This window comes from Populus nigra, chromosome 15, assembly GCF_951802175.1.
Source record: "Populus nigra chromosome 15, ddPopNigr1.1, whole genome shotgun sequence".
Lineage (NCBI taxonomy): Eukaryota > Viridiplantae > Streptophyta > Magnoliopsida > Malpighiales > Salicaceae > Populus > Populus nigra.
In genome coordinates, this window is record NC_084866.1 from 8597187 (window position 1) to 8619420 (window position 22234).

Here is a 22234-nt window from a genome sequence, read left to right on the forward strand (position 1 = left end):
TTTTCAAGACATGCCTACTTATTTTTAAGTATAAACAAACTTGTCTCGAGGGGGCAACGATAAAAACAAAAAAATTTATATCAATCAAATTTCACCATGTGTTGTTTTTATTTTATCGTTTTTATTTTATTTTACATGAAAGGATAAAATAAAATTGAAATAAATGATTTGAAAAATAAATGGACCTTATATATATCTTGGTCAATGAAAGACTGATACATGTGATGAGATATTTAATTTATTTGATCATAAATATAATATCATATAAACAAATATCAACTGATAAAATAATATCATGTGACATTAAAAAAGGACTCGAGAACCTCTATAAACTTCTATAAATAGAGAGTCTCAACCTTGAAAAAAAAAAGAATTCTTAAAGATACAATTTTTTTTTCAAGACAAGCTCTCAAGTCTCCTTCACGTATACTTAAAATCTAAAAAGAACAAAACTCTTTCGAATAAAGTCTAAAATGTCTCAAAAGATTTCTTAAACAACATTTTAAAAATAAATTAAAAGTACTCTTCAAAGTATTAAATTATCAAATCTCGCTTCACAATTCACGCATAAATTCTTGTTCTTACAAAATACAAATCTTAACTTCATTTTACTAATAAATTAAATTCAAGGAATGAATTAGAAAATTATTTTATTTTTTTATAAAAATATTTTAAATAAAAATTATAACTAGTCATATATTATGTATTTATATACGTGTGATTGTCAATTTTATATGCTTGAAATAATGTTTTCAAAATTAGACAACAACTTCCCTCCTTGTTTTTATCTACTATTTTATCATATCAAATCAAAGGATTTGAATCGTCTATCTTGCAGCGAACTGGTTAGACGTGCAATTCCCTCCTCTTTTTTTTTTTTTTTTTCTTATGATAATAACCGGCAGAATATTTAGAAAAAGGGAAACAAAAAATTAGGAGGATTTATCAATTACCTTAAATACCCTTCTTGAGCTTTGACCATTTATTTCATTTTCATCCCTCTATGTTAGGCTGTTAGCTTGTAGTTTCTTCAAATATTTTTTATTTTCAATTAGAGAAATTGCACTGTCAATACAATTTTTTTGAAAGTTTCTTTCCAAATAATATTGTACCTGATAAATTAAAATATTTTTTATATTTAATTTATAAAAATGGAACATTGAAATGTTATGAAATCAAAATTTATTGTTTTAATAAGAAAAATATAACCCCACCGGAACGAATTGATAACCCGACAAAAACAAACACGAGGGGAGGAGTCTACTTGGGTCTGGTTTGTGTGGTTCATTGGTTTCCACGACTCCCACATTTTCATATCCTACATAACCCCGACCACTCTCACTTCATTCCAGAAACCTCCTTAAAACCCATCTCTCCAACATCTCTAATGGCGTCCGTGTCTAGATTGGTTCTCCAAGATTGCAACTTACTGCCATGTCAAGCTATCTACAAGCCAAGTTCTTGTTTCCCTTCCAGGAGGCTGAATACTCATCTGGGTATGCTTCATTGTATTCGTTGCTTTTGTTTTTTGCCTCATTAGCTACAAGTTTTTGGGTAATAAGGATTGTTTGCTTTGTTTTTGGGTACATGAGTTTGCTGTGTTTATCCAATTCCAAACATGTATATGTGCTTTTACCAACAAATCTGTTGTAAATATGAATAATAAGATCCAAGAGCTGGCATTACTGTACCCGGGGATGGAAGAATTTGGACAACTCAAAACAAGCCGAGGAGTCCAACTGTGGCTCTCACAGCCCTTTCACCTTCTTCAATCATTCACTCTTCAAGGTATCTTTTGTAACGGAGTGCTTCATCACTTGGTGTTATTGTGGATTCATATATTCAACAATTTGATCCTATAGTAGAAGCACTAGTGGCTGATGACTAATGTACGAGGGTCATACTTGTAACAGTTCCCTCAGTTACTTCTAGAAATATAGGTGTCATGCTGTTAAATATTCTAAACAAGTAGATAAAAGAATAGTTATCTGTTCTAAATGGAAGTGATTGTAATTTGAAAACTAGCTCCAAGCTGTCGCAATATTGTTGTCGTTTTCTATTGATGTACTGTTCATTTCAAGTACATTTAAGATTTACCTTTGCTGTTGGCAAACCTCCTGGCTGTCTCTGCGCGCCCCTACCTCCAATTTCCTCATAAAAGTAGTACTTAAAGTACTGTTCATTTGAAGTACATTGATGATTTTCCCTTGCTATAATTGTGTGAAATGCTGATCTGCTTCTGTTTCTTACCAATTGGATGACCTGAATTTCAGATGAAAATGAATGAGTCAAGCAATTATTTCAGACTACTTGGTTCAATATAATGGAAAATAAAATGACTCTTAGGGCATGAACGTTTGCTTGTATATTTTCATTATATGATATAACATGTTGGCTGCTTCATATAGGAACCCCCAAGTTTTGTGTAGGGCTGCTGCGAATGCACCTGGTGATGTTCCTGACAGCAGCACACATGGTGGGATGAGCCAGTATGAAAGGATAATCGAAACTCTAACTACTCTTTTCCCTGTGTGGGTGTGTGTTACATGTCAATAAATTTAAGACCCCTTTTTTTTAATTGGATATAACAGAGAAAACATGATTTTTCAGTTCTAAATGCTCATCTCTTAAACACTGCTTTTTCATACTAAAATTATATTTGTGTGAACAGGTCGTATTGGGCACCATCCTTGGTATTTACAAGCCAGCTGCGGTAACAGAGAAGTCCTCTTCTGCTATTTTGAAGAAGACGATTGATTGTAACTTAACCAACTGAATGTTGCTGCCTTCCTGCAGGTTACATGGTTGGAGACAGACCTCTTTACCCTTGGCCTTGGCTTCCTCATGCTTTCAATGGGACTGACTCTGACATTTGAAGATTTTAGACGATGTTTAAGAAATCCTTGGACTGTAAGAGACAACTCATTCTTATCATCTTAAAAAGGGAAGAAGAATTAACGGTGATCCATTTCTTTTCAGTTTCATGCTTAAATTATATGTTTAATTGTTTCAGGTTGGTGTAGGGTTTCTTGCTCAGTACTTGATCAAACCTCTGCTAGGCTTTGTGATTGCAACGGTATTGCTTCAACATTTTCTTAGCTTTTGAGATCTTCTTTGATTTTGGGTGTTTTTTCTCTTTGTTCTTGAATTTTATCTTCGGCATAAGTAATTGTTTGTTGAAAATAGTGTAATATTTAGTCAACCATATAACTATAATATTGATATACTCCACATAACTCATCAAGGACATATGCCCTCTAACCTAGATGCTTTTTGGGGACTCTAAAGTGGTTAGAAATTGTTACATGGATCAATATTGTCTGAATTCTTTGATCAGTGAAGTCATTGTTTATTCATATTCTTTCCATTTCTTATCCAGTCAAGATTTACTGATCATGATAGATAGAATGACAGTTTGCACTTTCTTTTTGACTGCTTAAATTTTGTTCTCTTGAAGTAAATCCAAGGTTCTTACATAGTCATTTTCTGTGGAAGGCATGCCAAGCTCACGCATATATTGTGCTTCAACTTTATGTAGAGGGTTCTTTTCACATATACCGTGCTTTAGCTTTAGGCAGAGGGTTCTTTTCATCAAAGGGTGGAGTGGTACAAGAAAATGTTAGCTGTAATATCTTGATTGATTAATATACAATTACTTGATTTAGAGAGCTTGATCTAAAAAGATTGACTGATATGTAATTACTTGATTTAGAAAGCGTGATCCACAAAATTGATTGATAGGCAATTGTAATTATGGTCAAGGAGTGATTGAAAGATGTAATTATGTTGATACTTAACTATTTAAAGAGAGGAGAGGCATTCAAATTATTTTGACACAATATCAGAACCAAAATTCTAAAATTTGTGCTTAATTCTTTGGTTTAGTATTTCTTTGGGTTGAGTTGTGAAATATTTTTCTTGAGTTTCTCTTTTGATATTTTTTCTTGGTTTGGGGTTATAGGTAATTTCTAGGTGTAGAGAGATTCTTTTGACATCAAGGTCTATTTTTTCCACTAGTTTTGTTCTTTTCTTTTGATTTATCATGAAAGTAACTATTCCACTTGGAAGTTTCAATTCAAGATGTTTGTGAAGTGCAAAGAAATATTGGGCCACTTAGATGGTCATCTAAAGCTCTCATTGATCCCTAGGAGATTGATTCTTGGAAGAGCAATGATGCTTGTATTATCTCTTGGTTACTGAGTTTTATTAAATCATATATGGTGAATAATCTTCGATCATTCATTGCTGCTATGGAAATGTGGACATATCTTCGGAGCATTTATTCTAAAAATAATGTTGCCTGAAAGTTTCATTTGGAGTTAAAAATTAGCAAACTATTGCCAAGGTAATCTTTCTATTGAAAAATTCTATTCTAGATTTCTTAACTTATGGAGTGAATATACTTGGATAATTCATTCTATCATTCCCAATGAGGCCTTAAAGGCACACTAAGTTGTTCATCTTGAGAGTCAAAGAGATGAGTTTCTAATGAATCCAAGACCATAATTTGAGATTGCACGTGCTAGTTTAATCAACTGAAATCCTGTTCCATCTTTGGAGATTTGTTGGGAGGAATTATTACGCGAATAACAACACCTAGTCACTCAGCATGGCCTTAATTCAAAAACCATGACGTATGAGATGTTAATGTGGCATATGCTGTTCAAAGTAAGGGAAGATTCAAGTCACATACTTAATGCTACCATTGCAAAGAGTTTGGGCATGTTGCAAAACATTGCAACAAGAAATTTTCAATTATTGCAAAAAGGAGGGGCACATCATTAAAGATTGTCGATTGCGACCTCATAACCAACATGCTCTAGTCCCTTATAATGCTATCTAGTCTAATTTTGCAGCTGCCTCTTTGGTTTATTCTCTAGATCAACAATCTATAAGCAGTTCTTCATCTACTCTCACACCCAACCCAAAATGGTCCAATAGATGGTTGTTTCTACCTTATCTGACTTTGACATACAAGGTAAAGAGAATCTATTTACTTCTTTGTTGGTTGACTATGCAATGTGTAATCATATAACTAGTAGTCTTGTTATTTCACATGCTCAGTATAAGTATTTTGTGATGTTTATCGATGATTATTGTCACACCGTGACAAATGCGATGGAAGCCAAGGGTGGTTACTGCCACAGTCGCTACATTTCTACTGCTACTATCTCTGCTTTGGAAGGCTGCCATTGTCGAAGTTTAATTGGTTTTGCTTCCAAAATCCTTGTATAATGGTACCTCCATTCCTTTTGTTTCTTCCACAAGCTTTCTGGGCAACCTCGAGAATCTTTCTTTGCAAAAAACCTTGAGCCTTGGTTTGCTGCTACCACCAAGATACAACCATGGTATCTTTTCTTCTTTCTTTTATTTCTTCCTCTCCTTGCTTCCTTTACCTCATTTTTCTTTTCTTTCCTTCTTCTTTCTTATTTTTATTTTACTGTTGCTGCCCTCCAAAGGCTGGGGTTGAGGTGCTTTTTGTAGGGGCCTGGGAAGGCTCTTGAACACTTCATCATGGCCCTTGATTCATCATCAATCCATCCCAGCCATTGAAACACATCCAGCCAAGGTCTGATGGTAATGCTAGTTTTGCGTGAGCCCTTGAGTTGGCTTGGCAGACTCTCTAGAGCAAAGGATGAACTGAAACAAAGATGAGGATACTTTCTTGCATCAAAACAGGAAGAGAAGCATGCCCTTTGTCTCCATTGAGAACAAACTAAAGAAGAAAGAAGATGCCAAAGATCCACCCTCAAGCTGGTTGTTTTTCCATTTGGAGAATAAGGGTGTTAAACGACGTGTCATGCAACCTTTTCATTGAATTAGGGTTTTGGCTTTAAAGGAAATGACATCGTTTTTGGCTTATACAACCTTTTTAGTGAAACTCACCGTTTCACTTGCTTTTTTTCTTTCTTGATTTTCAATTTGATCCATGAAGTTTTGATTTCGCTATTCTTGGCCAACTTCAACTAATTTTCAAAGATTCTTTTCAATCAAACTCTTGATGACATTCAAGAGTCCTTCAATATTAGCGCCTTTTATACTTTCAGTCTTTGGATTTCAATTGTGCAATTTGGCTAAATTGATCCTAAATCTCAATTTTTATTCAATTAAGTCCTTTAATTCTTTTATTTTTGGTCAAATTAACTTAAAGTCTCAATTTTTCTCTTCAATTACACACCTAATTGAATCAATTGGAATTTCAAGCTTTTCCATCTCTTTCATTCAGTCTTGACTTGCAAATTTAACCATTTTTGCCTTTAATTCCAATTTTTTCTCCTCGTTCAGGCCCCAATTGAATGAATTGTACTTCCAAACTTTGTCATCTTTTCCATTTTGATCACTAGTCTTTCAATTCTTCCAATTATGATCAATTTCATCCAGTTTTTCTAATTTTCTTCAATTAAACCCCAAATTGCATACCTATATGATTTTCTGATTAACTATAGATTAAATTCTTGTTTGATTGCAACCGGCAACTCTTAATATTGCTACTATACCTAAGTCTTACTCTTAAGCTTCCATTCAAGCATGTTGGAAACAAGTATGCAAAAAGAGTTTCAATCTCTTCAAGATAATCGCATTTGGGATATAGTTCCTTGTCCTAATGGTGTTAAACTTCATTGTTGCAAATGGGTTTATACTTTATATCATAAAGCTACAACTTGATGGTTCTATTGCAAGATTTAAAGTCTGTCTGCTAGCTCTTAGAAATTAACAAGAGTATGGGCTTGATTATGAGGAGATGTTTGCACTGGTGGCCAAGATGACTACTCTTCACGCTGTGACCTCAAACAAGAAATATATGATTCCTTTTCCTGGCATATTGCTCACTCCTCTTCTGAGATTTGTTGTTTAAAACAAACGGTCTATATATGGATTGAAGTAGGCACCACGTGCCTGGTTTGACAAGTTTTGTTCTACACTTATTGATTTTTATTTTATTTAGAGTCAGTTTGACTTTCTTTCTCCGAATGATTGCTACTAGGAATGTTGTACTTTTTATATATGTGAATGATATTGTTATTATAGTGTCTGATTTTCAGTTGATTGAACAACTACAGGCGCAACTTAACACTTCATTTCATATGAAAGATCTTAGTATTTTCTTGGTCTCGAGGTTCATCGTTGTACGACTATCACACTTTTGTACCAGCACAAGTATACTCAAGAGCTTCTTATCTTAGCAGGTCTTTAGTCTGGTAATTCGGTCCTTGCACCAATTGAGATCAACTTGAAGCTATAATAAGATGATGACAAGTTATTAATTGATCCCATGTTGTATCGGTTGCTGGTAGGGAGTTTAAGTTATTTGACAATCACTCGGCCAAATATTTCTTTAGCAATACAACAAGTTAGTTTATACAGGCTCCCCGCCATTCTCACTTGGCCATTGTATGACATATTTCAAGGGTACTTTTGGTCACGGGTTACTCTTTCCTAACGGGGCTTCTTTACAATTGATTGTTTTCAGTGATGCGGATTGGGCTGGTTATCCTGATACTCGTCGTTTAGTTACTGGTTGGTTCATGTTTCTTGGTGATGCTCTTATTTCTTGGAAGAGTAAGAAGCATGATCGAGTTTCTAAATCCTCAATCAAGTCTGAATATCGTGCCATGTCATCTGCTTGCTCTGAGATTGTTTGGCTTCGAGGTCTGTTAGATGAACTGTGTATTCCTCAACTTACTACTATTTCTTTTCATGCTGATAACACTAATGCTATTTAATTTGCTACTAATCCGGTCTTTCAGGAGTGAATCAAGCACATTAAAGTAGAATGTTATTTTATTCATGAAACACTTGACCGGCATGTGATTACTCTTCTTTACATTTCCATTTAGTTCTAATTGATGTGTTTACCATGGCTCTATTTCGTCATCGACATCAATTCATGGTTAAAAAAGTGATGCTTCATCAATTTGAGGGGGATGTTAGTTGTAATACTTTGATTGATTGTTATGCAATTAATTTGATTTAGGGAGCTTGATCTAGGGAGATTGATTAATAGGCAATTGTAATTATGGTCTAGGAGTGGTTTTAGGAAGTAATTATGCTGATACCTCTCTATTTAAAAAGAAGAGATCCTTCATTGAGAGGCATTCAGACCATTTTTTATTAAAAAAAGGTTGATGATAACTTCTATTGTCAGTATTATTGTCTTTTGTTCAGGATGCTTATGTGAAACTGCCATATACAGCCTTTTGAATTGTATTACAACGAAACAATTAGCTGACATTATTATGCATTTTTTAAATTATAATTGTTGACAACTATCTATGTGTATTTCAGACTTTGAAATTGTCAGCACCTCTTGCAACTGGTCTTATTTTGGTCTCTTGTTGCCCTGGAGGTCAGGCATCCAATGTTGCAACCTATATATCGAAGGGGAATGTTGCACTATCAGTTCTTATGACAACGTAAGAGCAATTTGTTTCATCCCTGCAGTTATGTTGGGTTGAACAACTCTGGCATTGTTTTCAATCAATTATGATTTGTCTTACATGCTGTGCGCTATTTGTTATTTTATGTCAAAGTTTGTATTCTCGACATATGGGTTAAGGCTCGTGTTAGTAGTTCACTTTCATTTCTTCTGTTAGAATATTCCATTGTAGTTAGATTTGACAAAGAATCAAATTTATGGCACATTTCACAATAATGGCAAATGTTCTTATTGAGGCTTCTCAAATTATTTTCATCGTGGTAACTATAATCAAGACTGTAATAGGTTGAGTTCTATTATCACGAGAGAGAGAATTTGGGTCTAAGTGATAGATGACTGTCTGTCACTTATTCACTGGTCCTGCTTCTATATATTGATTCCTTTGAAATCATACTCAAGCAAGCAAATAACAAAATTATCTTCTGAGTGTTCTTTTAGATGACAAATGCCAAGGTTGAAGAAGAATTCTCTCTCCTTGCAATTTTATGCTTCAATGGACACTTTATGGATTGCTCATTTTGCACATCACCCACAACACAGATATTACTATATTCTTTGACCATAATTTATACCTCTTTGCATGATTTAACAGGTACGTGGGTGACATAATTTCCATTTGCCCTTTTAAAATGAGTGACTGCAGCTTATAATGACATATAATAACTTAAAGGCTGAACTTAGAATACTCGTTAAAAGTTGAATTCCATTGTTACTCTTGCTTCCTAATTTTCGGTGGAATTTCTCAGATGTTCAACTATTGGAGCCATTATCATGACACCTCTCCTTACTAAGCTTCTTGCTGGCCAGCTTGTTCCAGTTGATGCAGTAGTAAGTTTGACAGTCTTGAAAATTGCCTGCCTTGATGTTCCGTAAGCTTGTGCAAATGATATATCCATAGGGATTGTAGATCCATGAGCATGCATTGAGTGCTTATATTCTTAAGGATCATAGTTTCACATGCATTGACAAAATGTGGTGAAATATTCAATCAACAGATTTACATGAACATAAATGTGAGAAATAATTGGGTAGAACCAGCTAAAAAATAACTTAGGCTATCCAATGAGTTACTAGGAAGGTTTGAAAAATGTTTTGGCATTAACCACATAAGGAACTTTCATGTTTGGCCTATCAACTTACAATGATAACCTTCATTTTCTGCAATTTTTCAGGGCCTGGCTATCAGCACTTTTCAGGTTGTTTTGGTGCCAACTATTGTTGGAGGTAACTTGAAGGTTTTAAAACTTTTTATGAATTGGAGTTGGCTGGACTAAAGTTTGACATTTCTCTAGTGGCTTGCGACAGAAGGATTTGCATATAGACATAATGAAGTAACCCAAAGTCCTTATTCATGTGACAGTTCTTTCAAATGAATTCTTCCCAACATTCACTTCAAAAATAGTCACGTTTACACCTTTGGTTGGGGTTATTCTCACAACCCTACTATGTGCAAGCCCCGTAAGTTCCCAAATTATTTACTGAATCTTTGGCATTCTGTTAAATCTACCAAGATTGTGGCAATTTTTGCTTTTATTAAATAAATCAAATGATAATATTTTACTATTTCTTAGATTGGTCAAGTATCAGATGTCTTGAAAACCCAAGGAGGACAACTGATAATGCCAGTGGCTCTCCTACATGTCGCTGCATTTGCTCTTGGTTACTGGTTGTCAAGAATGTCATTTGGTGAATCCACCTCTCGTACCATATCCATAGAATGCGGGATGCAGGTAAATATGAAAAATATGAGTATCCTTGTGTTGTCTTCATGATAGCCATTATCACAGTATTTGACTGCATGTGATGCTTACAATTTAAAGCTTGAGCTAAAAAGTAATCAAAACAATTGAAAATTAAATATAGGCTACAAGCTCTGTGCTACTTTCAACTCCTTACTTTGCTAGATGGTCTCGAGTGTAGAAAACTGACAGCTCTAAAAGCTCTGCTTAGGATCGTGATTGAAATCAAGATGGACCTATATTTCCAAGTGCCAAAAGCACCACTCTGAATCTTAGCAATAGCATTTGAAGAGTCGAATTCAGTATGAGGTTCAAGTTTGCACACATAGACCCACTAGAACTAACCTATAAAGCTTTTAGGATTTCACAGAGCTCTGCCTCTACCTCTCTGGAGTCCATAACACCAACCAAACAAGAGAAAATACATAAAAAATCACCACTGTTGTTTCTAAGAGAACTTATGCTGGATGTGGCTTTTATTATCACAAAAGGGGCCCATCTCATTTTCCAATGGTGAAGTAGCTGCCAACGTCAATGAGTAACTAGTAAAGAGATGGGCAACCGCATCTTAGTCATCATAGATTTAGCACTGTTTCACTTTGATACTTATTGTTTAAATTATTTCCCTGTGACCTATATGGTTTTCAATAGATTCCAATTAGACTCCTTGAATAGATAACTGAAGTTGAGGGAAGTCCTCCTTTTTCCAAATTTGCTTTCTCTCTTTTATGTACCTTCTTTCTCATTTTTCTTGCAAAATTTTACAGAATCTGTACAAAATATGATTTCCTATAAAATTCTTAAAAACCAAAACCAAAACAAAACAGATTATTTGAAAAGGGCTTGCTATCAGCTTCCTATGCAATTTAATGGTGAGGCCACATTGAAGTTAAATAACTGCTAACGCATAGAAATTTTAAATCGAAGGAACTTGAAAAGGAAAAGTGTTTAAATTTAAAATGAACAAAAATGTAGTTTTGTAATTTTTAAGAGATTAATTTGTCTTCATATCACTTGCTGTTTATTTATTATGTTTGAATGAATATTCAACATGTTTATGTCATGGCATGATTGATGATTGATAAATCAGGTTGTCGAAGATTCATACTTTAATTGTTTGATTAGTTTTGTTTTTGATGAGTGACATGTAGGCATAACACAAGATTCATTGAATTTTTTTTTTTTTGTATTACAAATGTATTTTGAATATCTTCTCTGATAGAAGTGTTTGGATTAATATCAATGATTAATGATAATCATTTCATTGTTTTATTAATATATGCAAATATCTTAATTATGATAGAAATAATGGAATAAAAACACACATTAGTCTAGTTAAAAAGAAAATGAAGAAATGTATGATTTGTTATTATCTAATTAAGACATGTGAACACCAAGCAACGTGTGGATACCATGCCAGTTTAAACTATAGACATGTTCATTGTCATAACATAACAGGGAGCTTCTAATATCTCTAGGTCTGTATTGGCTTGCTAGCTGATTTAGTTTTTTCAATTTGTAATCAATTTTTTCCCATGCATGTGCAGAGCTCCGCGCTTGGCTTTTTGCTTGCCCAGAAACATTTCACGAACCCCCTGGTGGCTGTACCCTCAGCTGTTAGTGTTGTTTGCATGGCGGTAAGACTTTTACTTGAACATCTCGGAGTTCTGGATTCCCAGCTTTATTTTTCACTGCAATTCATTTGTTGGAAAAGAAAACCTTTAACTTCGATGCAACTAGCTTGGAATTGAGCCATTGTCGTTACTGTTGTTTCGCTTGTCTCATTTCTTGCCGCAATCTGCCTTGTAGCTTGGTGGGAGTGCTTTGGCAGTATTTTGGAGGAACAGGCCAATTCCTGTTGATGACAAAGATGACTTCAAGGAATGAGAGGTAAAGGGCCTGTCGGGTACTGATAGATTGCCCTCTGGCATCGTTTTGGAGCTGATGTTGTAATATGTTTTAAAAAAAATTTGAAATTTTTTATTGATTTATTTGTTTTTGGATTGTTTTAATGTGTTGTGTTAAAAATAAATTTAAAAAAATAAAAAAAATATTACCCTGCTTTCTTCCCTTTATTTTCCTGTTCTTCTCATCATAGTAAATTAGGTTAAGCTATTCCTTTCCGAGAATTCATTCTCTCATATCTAAGTGATATTCGATTTCATGCCACTTGTTTGACCCGTACAAGATTACCAGCTAAGCTGTCTAGTAGCCCAGCACTCACGAAAAGGTCACCCTTTATTGAGTTTAATCATTCGCTTCTACACATCTAGCCTTGTAGGTTAATTAAAGATCCAGTTATTTTAGGTTGAAACCGGGTTGGGTTGAAAAAAACCCAGCGGGTTGACCTGGCAAGACCTGATCATAACCTATTGATTTTTATTTTTTTACTAAAATGATGTTTTGATTTTTTTAAAAAAAATTTAACTTGAGCAACTCGGTCAAAACCTGAAACTCAAGTCTTGAATTGGATCAGGTTTAAAAACTATGCTTGTAAACATAAATAATTTGTTAACTCGCTAACTCATGGATTGAGTTGATGAAATCTAAATTCTAATATTTACATTTTGCTACGCACATAAAAATATATTAAGTAATAAGATAAAGGATGTGGGGAATTTACTATTCATCCATATCTAATATACTATAGATTACAGTAGTAATTTACAGTGTTTTCTTTTCTCTTTTTTATTTTCATTTTTTCACTTTTTCAATTTTTTTTTACTTTTTTTCTCAAAATAATCTTTATCAATTTTATATTTTTAATATTGAGCTGGTTAAAAATTTCACTTATAATTTTTTTCCTTTGAAATACTATGGATTGTCACGGTGTTTTCTCACATGGTTTTTTATTTTATTTTTTTATTTTTCAAAATTATATTTGTCGATTTTATTTTTTTAATATTGAGCTGATTGAGAATTTAGTTTTATAATTTTTTTCTTTAAAATATTGTTGATTCCTACAGTGTTTTTCTATATGTTTTTTTTTTGTTTTTTTTTATGATTTTCTCCAAAATTATCTTTTTTTATTTTATTTTTTAATATTGAGCTGGTTAAGAATTACAATTATAATATGTGAGGGAAGCATTGTAGCTTTCCTCGCATATTACTGTGGATTGTTATAGTTTTTTTTCCACGGTATTTTTTTAATATTAAGCTGGTTAAGAATTATAATTACAAATAAATATAAGTAAGGCTAAATCATGTAGGGAAAACACTGTAATTTTTCTAAAATAACACTATAGATTGATACAGTTTTTCCTCACATGGTTTTTTTCAGTTTCTTTTGTAATATTTTTTTTCCAAAAAAATTTTTGTATGTTATTTTTTAATATTGAGTTGGTTAGAATTTAACTTTGTAATAAAGCTTAATCATGTGGGGAAAGCACCGTAGCTTTCCTCACAAAAAACTGTGGATTGCTACAGTCTCTCTTATGATTTTTTCAAAATTGTCTTTGTCAATTTTATTTTTTTAATATTGAGTTAGTTGAGAATTATAATTATAAGTCATTACAAATAAGGCTAAATCATGTGGAGAAGCACTGTAGCTTTCATCACAAAACACTGTGAATTGCTACAATGTTTCCAGTATGGTCTTTTTGTCCCTGTTTTTTATTTTTTTTATTTTATTTTAAAAAAATTATCTTTGTCGATTTTTTTTTAATATTGAGCTGATTAAGAATTTAGTTTTGTAATTTTTTTTCTTTAAAACACTGTGAATTGCTGCAGTGTTTTCCCACATATTTTTTTATGATTTTTTCTACAATTATCTTTGTCGATTTATTTTTAATATTGAGTTGGTTAAAAATTATAATTACAATAAAACTAAATTATATGGGGAAAACATTGTTGTTTTACTCATAAAACACTATAAGATAGCTTTTGAGATTCAAAATTAATTTTCAAAAAATAGAAATTCCATCCGAGTAAGGATGCTACAATGAAAGATTATTCTTTTGTTTTACATCAAGACATAGTTCTATGTATCTATTTTTAATCAGAGACATATATATATATAAAACATCTAGGCATTGCTAATATTTTTTTCTAGTAGAAAAGGTATTAAAATTGTGTGGAGATTGACCTGATATAACCCAGTCAGCTTGACAAATTAAAAAACAACTCGAATGACCAGTTAAAATATAGTTTGATTCAAAATAAATATTCAAGATGAAATTTTTTTATTATTAATATTAAGATGGAAATATTTTAGATCGATTTAAATCAACCAAGGTTAACATGTCAATCTGCATATTGGGTCATGTAAATATAATAATCCCATAAAAAGTACATTAAAATGAATTATGAAACTCAATTTTCAACAAACTCAATATTGAACAATGAAATTAAAAAAAAATAATAAGAAAAAGAAAAAAAAACCTTTTGAGTTAAGTTGTCAAACCTGCAATTAGGGTCATGGGATTAAGATAACCTTATAAAAAGTATATTGAAAAAAATTATGAAACTTAATCTCAATAAGCCTAATAGTAAAGGATATAGTTGAAATAAAAAAAAATATAGATTAAAAAAAACCAAAGAAAGAAAGAAAAATATTACTCCAATGAATAATGTTGTATGAGAAACGTTACAATAAAATCCTATTCTCTTTTAATTTTTCTTGTTAATATGGATAATATTAAATAACTCACTAGTAGCTAACACCCGCGTAGATAGTATGGCGTTTTCCATTCGTCATTTTTTGTTGTTGAATATAAATTATAGCAACATATTTAGAATGAGATTATTGTCGTAAAATCTAATTTTATACTTATGCAATATAGTGTATTAACAAGGAATATTTGAGAAGTGTAATAAAAAGAATAATAGTAAATTGGTTAAGATAATATGGATATAAGATTGGATTACATTGTAAGAAAAATATAATAATTTATAATGGACCAAGAAAATAAGCATGTTGAATTTTGTAGGAAGGTTCAATGGTCGGTTCCAAAGTTTTCATTTTCTACGTTGTTGATAGCATGGTTTGCAATGTTTTTTCAACATTTCAACACTTTTTTTTAATTTTATTATAATTTTAGTATTTATTTTATAAGCTAATATTTTATTGATAGACTTCTTACATGCCCCATAGAGTGGTTTTTTATGTTATAATTTTGTTTTATTGTAGTTTAATTATTGAATATTTGTTTTCATTGTGTTATATTTTTATAGGTTTAATAGGTGATGAGTTTTTATATAATGATCAATAATTTTTTTCTCATCATTGCAGCTCATGACACTTGTAACTAGTATAACCATTATTATTATTATTATTACTAACTAACAACTATTGTGACAACTTTTACCCTTGCTACCTTTACAACTTTGTTACTAATATGACTATACGTTAGGATTTATGTATTTGTCAAAAAAGAAAAAGCAATGCTTTAATTAGAATACATTTTGTATAAGGATTCATCAAAAAAGAATGGCCAACCCCATATATATAATTTTTTTTATTCATCTTTCTTTTTGGTATTTTTTTATTATTTTCAAATAGCTTTATTTTTTCTATAATTTCCCTCTTTTTTTTTCTTCTACAATTGTTTTCTTTCAAGCATAGTGTTAGACAAAACAAATAACCTTTTCTTAATGTTTGATTTCAAGTATCTCCATACTTCACTCGATTTAACAAGTCTGCTACCTATCTTTTCTAAAGATTATGTTCTTAGTTATAGTTTCTTATTGAAAGAAATGAACAAAGAAAGTGTAGCACAATTGATCTATAAGCATTTGAACCAACATCAATAGATTGATATGCTTGGTGAGACATATTCAATTTTTGTTCAATTAACCAACAAAAATATTACCAAAGAAAATACATGTAAACTTGTTGCTGTTACACTTGTTGAGCAATTATTACAAGCAACAACAATGAACCAGTTTCTTGGTTGTGAGGAACTTGATATTGCTTCATCACCATAGATTCTTATGATAAACCAGTGTTAAATATGATATGAGAAGGATCTCCATTTTATAACTCACCTTTACAACATAGAATCGTATCTAAATATATCATCATGCAGTTACTCATGTTTTCACCTCTTTTAACCACGTCACCACCACTAACTAAAGACAAGAATTTACATGTATTCATGCTTCAAACATAGCTATACACATATCTCTTTTACATATCAGATGTCATTATAAAGTAGTCACTACTAGTTGTGACAAGTACCAGTCAGTCAATTATAACTACTAATAAATGTGTATCTTTCTATCATCCCTTAAACCTCTCTAATGTTGATATAAATGTCATCTAGATAGAGATGGAGAACACAACAAACATGATATGCCATGATAATATAGTGGTAATCAATAAAACCATGCAATTCATGTCAAATCAATTGAATCGCATCTAAAATGAATGATGACAAAACATGTCTGGAGTTATGTAAGTCTATATACTTGAGAGGCAAGTCCCAGTGATTTCTAGACATAAAAACTCTAGCAAGGATGCTTGAAACTACCATGCCTCATGTAATATGATATATACCAATGTATCGGACATAACAATAATAACAATACCCCAACCTGGGCATAATAGTCCTTCACACATTGATTGCCTTGCAAAAATATAGGCAACCACATACAAATTATATAGCCTCAATCCTTATTTTCTATGTAACAACCTATTACTAGGTAGCTTAATACCCCATAGACTGTTTTACAATAAAGGAGTTGCAATCTCCTTGCATAACAACCATCTTTTGCTAGTCAATAAGAAAAAGAAATGGCATATATGATTGAACTAGCCAAGCACTTAAAGAAGACGTGGTTAAAAATTGGATGAACAACAAGACCTACATATAATCATTGATAGATAAAATGTGTTAACAAATTACATCTAATTCTTAAAGGAATAAATATTGTAGATGTCAAACAATTCTCTAGGGAATATAACCAATCCACGAGGTAACACATCACTAGGTTTAAGATCATTGTTGCAATGATGTAATGAACCCCTTCGTAAAACTAAGGTTGTTTGGTTTATCACGAAACAAAACAATTTTTTCACTAGTTCTCTGCATTGTCACCTAACTTTATCAATAATTAGAATGAGCACTTCTATATAACAAAATTAGAAGTGACTTTGCCTGACTTACCCAAGATTATTCAAGACCTGGGTGAGTCAATTAAGAGTTATGACCTCCAATTTACGATATTCAAAACCAAGTGTACTACATCTATAATAAAGCAGAAGTGCATTAAAAATTATTTTAGAAAGAACATAGTGGAACATAAGGAAACAATTCATAGAAATAAGATGTTTAGACATCTACATCCTAATAGTTGATAATGCTCATTATGAAAAGATATTGGTAAAATAAACAAGAAAAATCCATTAAAAAAGCATACTTTATTAGCTATTTGAATAAAGTCTCAAACACCCATTCAATGACTAACTCAGACTCTAATAAAGAGTTAGAAGAAGTCCAACAATAACTTGTATCAGTTACAAATTTTTTTTAAAAAAAGAATGTTTGAAATTGATGTATTAAAAAAGCCTAAATAGGCTAATAAACTTGGTAGAAAAAATATAAAAGATATCAAAATGGTTAAAGAAAACAAAGAACTCTCTTATGAAATCAAAATAGTTAAGGAAACCTTTAACCAATTGATATGTCAAGGTAAAATTAACCTCCTTAACAATCATTTCATCCATACTACTAACATGATTAATAGGAAAAAATATTATAAGTGACATGATTTATAAGGACATGACACTAATAATTATGTTATCTTCATAAACCAGATTCACAAGGCATTAGAAATGGGTCATATTCTCTTTCTATAAAAAGGATAAAAGTGGATAATGATTTGTATCCTATGGTAACAACTACAATGATTATCTATAATTTATAAAGACTCTTTTATGATGATGAATTATAAAAGGTAAGGCCTAATCAACCACAATAAATGTTAGAATCGGTCACGAATACAAGGAATAGAAAAAGGTACGTATACTATTATAAATCCAAAGAGGTGATTAAAATTATGAGGCAAGGTTGATTCAATAATAACTTAATGACATTCTAAAATATTTAGGCCTGAAAGACAAGATTACAATTATAAGCGTAAACACCAACCACAACATAAATTATCCAAACCAAATAATAAGGAGGATGATGATCTTATCATCAACCATCAATATCTCCTAGATTTCGAATGGAGATGAAACAAGTATAGTTGTCCAAAACTCAGTCTAGAAGAATGTAACACCTAAACACCTTAGTAAGAGGAGATGATGCACAACCATACATCTTACCAAAGAAAAAGACTTTGGATGTTGAAATAGACTAATAAAATAGTTTATAAGAAACATCTTCAATAGGCACCCAAACTCAATGTATGATAAAAAAGATTGATTTTAATCTTATATAAACCAATAATGATGATTAATTATCATTATTTTTTAAAAATCAAATCATAAAATGATATAATTCCTTGGAAAAAAATAGAGGTTCTTATTTATACACCAAATTTATCTCAAAAGATTGTAATAGACTATGATCTACTGAAGAGATAGATTACTAAAGAGATCTCTAGAAAAATAGATAAGACTATTGCTAAAATAGACTAGAAGTCTACGAAAAATAATAATCCAAGAGCCAAAGAAGTGAAGAGTAGACCAAATATCAAGGTAAGACTAGATGTCAAAAAACAACAAGATAAAGTTATTCAATGTGCTAGGGTACCACCTAAGATTCTTAAACAAAGAAACAAGCATTACAATACTAACATAAGAAAATATAGCAAATGGTCTCCTATATAGGAGGGTCCATATATGGTAGCAAAAGTTCTGAAAATAGATGCATATCATCAGTAAATCAAGCTATGAAAATGCACTATTGATTAATCAATGATTAATATTTAAATAGTTATTATCCTTGTATAAAGGAGACATTAGAAGTTGATACCTTTAAACGAATTATAAGATCAATCAAAAGATCACAGGAGTGATATTACTCTAAACATATATTGTTTGCGTTTAAGGTTTAATGTGTTAGGTTTGATTTTGTTTATCAACTTGAATTTATTTTTTCAACTTTTAACATGAATTTAAGTTACTATTTAAAGTATTATAAGTCCATATAGATGAACAACATTGTTTAAAGAATAAAAGACTAATGCAAAATTATTCTTTATTTAGTTTCAAATACAATGCACTAATATGAGTTAGGCTATTTTTCACAATACAAATTAAATTTTTATTTCTCCATTATAAAAAAGATTTGAGTTGTTAGTTTAGTACAATTAGTAGTCTAAGCTAAACAAACAGTTTTGTTCAAAAATTGTTCAAGTAAAACTAGAGCTTTTTTATTCGAGAATTAATATACTAAGATGAAAATAAGTTGGATTTCATTAAAAGAAACTATGAAATACAAATTTCAATGATGAAATTGAGAAGTATAAAAAGGAGACATATTTTTTGTTACAATAGTACAAAAGCCTAGGAAAAAAATTATTTCTAAAGTCAATCCTAAGTTTCTCCATCTAGTTTATATTTCCATATATATTGTAAAGGTTCTAGTCTTTGAACAAATTCATCTTTTTATTTGTTCATTGGTGTCCCAAGGTGATAAGACCAAAATAGTCGTTAAGTTCCAATTATAGAAAGATCTTTGTATAAGTGTTGTTATTTGTAAATATAATATGAAAGATGAGAAGATATTTTAGAATTTTGAAATGTTTATGAACTTCTTTATCTCTTTGTTGAATAAAACCTAGAAAATCATCAAGTCCCTGCATATAAATATGAAATAGAGAAATGGTAGCCAACAATATTTTTGTATTTTAGACAGTTGAATCTCAACAAAACCTTCTGACATTTCTATTCTTTACCAAAGTGTTGTTGCATTATGTTATGCTAGCCAATGTCTATAATGGTAGCATCAAGCCATACAAAAAATAATTTAGCGATGTCATTACTAGGGTTAATAAAAATAGAATTCAAGATTTTGTGATCATTACTCTGTTAAGTACCTACGGTTTCTGTTATTGAAGGGAATTGAGGTTTTCATGAAAGAAATGAGCTTATAGCTAATAAATCAATTATGACTTAAACATTGCATGCTGTGAAAACCTAAACATCATGTCTAAGGACTAGACTAGATAGCATGATTGACATATTAGATACATGTTAAAACATGATCAACAGTTTTAGGTTAAGAATGTTACTTGTCATATCATATTTGATAGATTTGATTGATCAATTTAATTAAATATGATTAGTGAAATATTCATTCATTTAAGAAATAAAAGAATATAGAAAGCATTGTTTATACTAAAAATAGACATTCATACATCAATAAGATAAGAACAATAATTGTTCATTACTATACATGAAAAGATAAGATGAAATTAATCATGAATAATATGATCGACTAACAAGTTCATGATCAAACATAAAGTAAGAAAGACAAGACAACAATCAATGAGGAACCGATCATCCACAAGAAGGGAGTCACGTACTTAACTATAATGAAGGGATCAATAAAAAATATATATATATAATCAACTAAAATTTCTAGGTATATAAAGACAGAAATCATCTATATATATAACTTGTTAGGGTTGCATAATAAATTAAGATTTTTGTATCTGTCATAAAAGGAGCAATGCTTTAGTTAGAGTATTGTTTGTATTAGAATTCATTATTTAATCTTTTTATCTTACATGAATAATATGTATAGGATTAGGTTTAAGATATTACCTAGTAATTTAATATCCTGTACAAATATAAATATAGCCATTCAACTGCTATAGCTAGGCCCACATGTAATTTCATTCATTCAATTTACCTTTCTTTCATATATTTACTTGCTTTCTTTTATAACTTGATGTACTTTTTTTCATTGTTTTCTTGTACCTGTATTTTTCTTACAATTTCAATTAGGTTTGAATTTCATACTTTTTTAAGATTTCTTTTTCTTGAATTTTATACATGGAAACGATTTAAGAACAATTTTTTTTATATTAATTCACATAGAAATTGATGTCAATAAATAAGCCATAAAAAAAACATGGCATATGTTTGTATGGAAATTTTATATTAAATCTTTGTTTATATTGCATTACTTATAAATATATTATATGCATGATTATTATTAAGATTAGAAATGATTATTCTGACAAACTAGCATCTCTTGAAGATTAGAAATGATGATTGCTACAAACTACCACCTCCCCTTCCCCCTCGACAAACTACCACCCCCCATGTGGAGAGAAATGGTTACATTTGAAATGAAATGGACCATTATACACTTGTTATTTTTTTTAATTAATATACATGTCCGGATCAGTTTATACATACCTCGATTAATTTCACAAATTCTAAAATTAATAATCATGTAAGCCTTCAATGACCTTAAAATTTATAAAACTCAAACTAACAACCTTTAAAAAACAAATTCAGGGTTTAATTAGTTAAGTTATATCAAATTTATAAAATTAAAACTAATAACTTTAAAAAAATAAATTCAAGATATGAGTTAGTTTTAGGTCAGTCTAATGATAATAAAGTCCGCTAATGTTGCTGGGATGTTATTTAAAAATTTTGCAAAGTTTAATTAAATTTTATTTTTTTAAAATTTTTTAAATTATTTTAATACGATAATATTAAAAATAATTTTTAAAAACATATAAAAATATTATTTTAATACCTTTCTAAAAAAAAATCTCCTATTAAATACTCTCTTGCATTACTACTACTTTCTTCCATTACTACTGTTTAAGCTTTCCTTTTTATCTGCAGGCGAGAAGTTCCGCACTGTTTTAGCTTGCCTGCCAATATTAAAAACTCTATTTTTATCATTCACCCGTCCAAGATGCTCAAATTCTCTCATGCCTAGCCTACTGTCCCAAGCACTTTCTCGACCTCCTAAAAAATAATATAGTATATAGACAAGGATTATTTAGCTACCATGTTCACAAATATGCGTGTGAAATTAACAGTAAACAGAAAATGTCAGTACAAGCACTACAGTTCAATGATGCAACTACAGCTCAGTAAATATTTCTTTTTAAGAAATTGGACGCACAGTGTAAGCCAATA

At 31.0% G+C, this 22234-nt stretch overlaps 1 protein-coding gene across 3 annotated transcripts; it reads left to right on the forward strand.

Annotated features, from left to right (window-relative positions):
• The first annotated feature begins 1252 nt into the window (after positions 1 to 1252).
• LOC133674171 (sodium/pyruvate cotransporter BASS2, chloroplastic) lies at positions 1253 to 12251 on the forward strand. Of its 3 annotated transcripts, none has more exons than XM_062095179.1 (13): positions 1253 to 1496; positions 1668 to 1788; positions 2409 to 2535; positions 2672 to 2713; positions 2797 to 2910; positions 3014 to 3076; positions 8287 to 8414; positions 9184 to 9265; positions 9610 to 9661; positions 9798 to 9895; positions 10009 to 10167; positions 11724 to 11813; positions 11986 to 12251. In XM_062095179.1, the coding sequence occupies exons 1-13, from the start codon at positions 1388 to 1390 to the stop codon at positions 12061 to 12063; spliced, it is 1263 nt and encodes a 420-aa protein (XP_061951163.1). In that variant the 5' UTR covers positions 1253 to 1387; the 3' UTR covers positions 12064 to 12251. The 3 variants fall into 3 exon arrangements, with proteins under 3 accessions (XP_061951163.1, XP_061951164.1, XP_061951165.1); XM_062095181.1 differs by having other exon boundaries at positions 1258 to 1496; positions 1593 to 1788; XM_062095180.1 differs by lacking the exon at positions 1668 to 1788 and having other exon boundaries at positions 1256 to 1496.
• The last annotated feature ends 9983 nt before the right edge of the window (positions 12252 to 22234 follow it).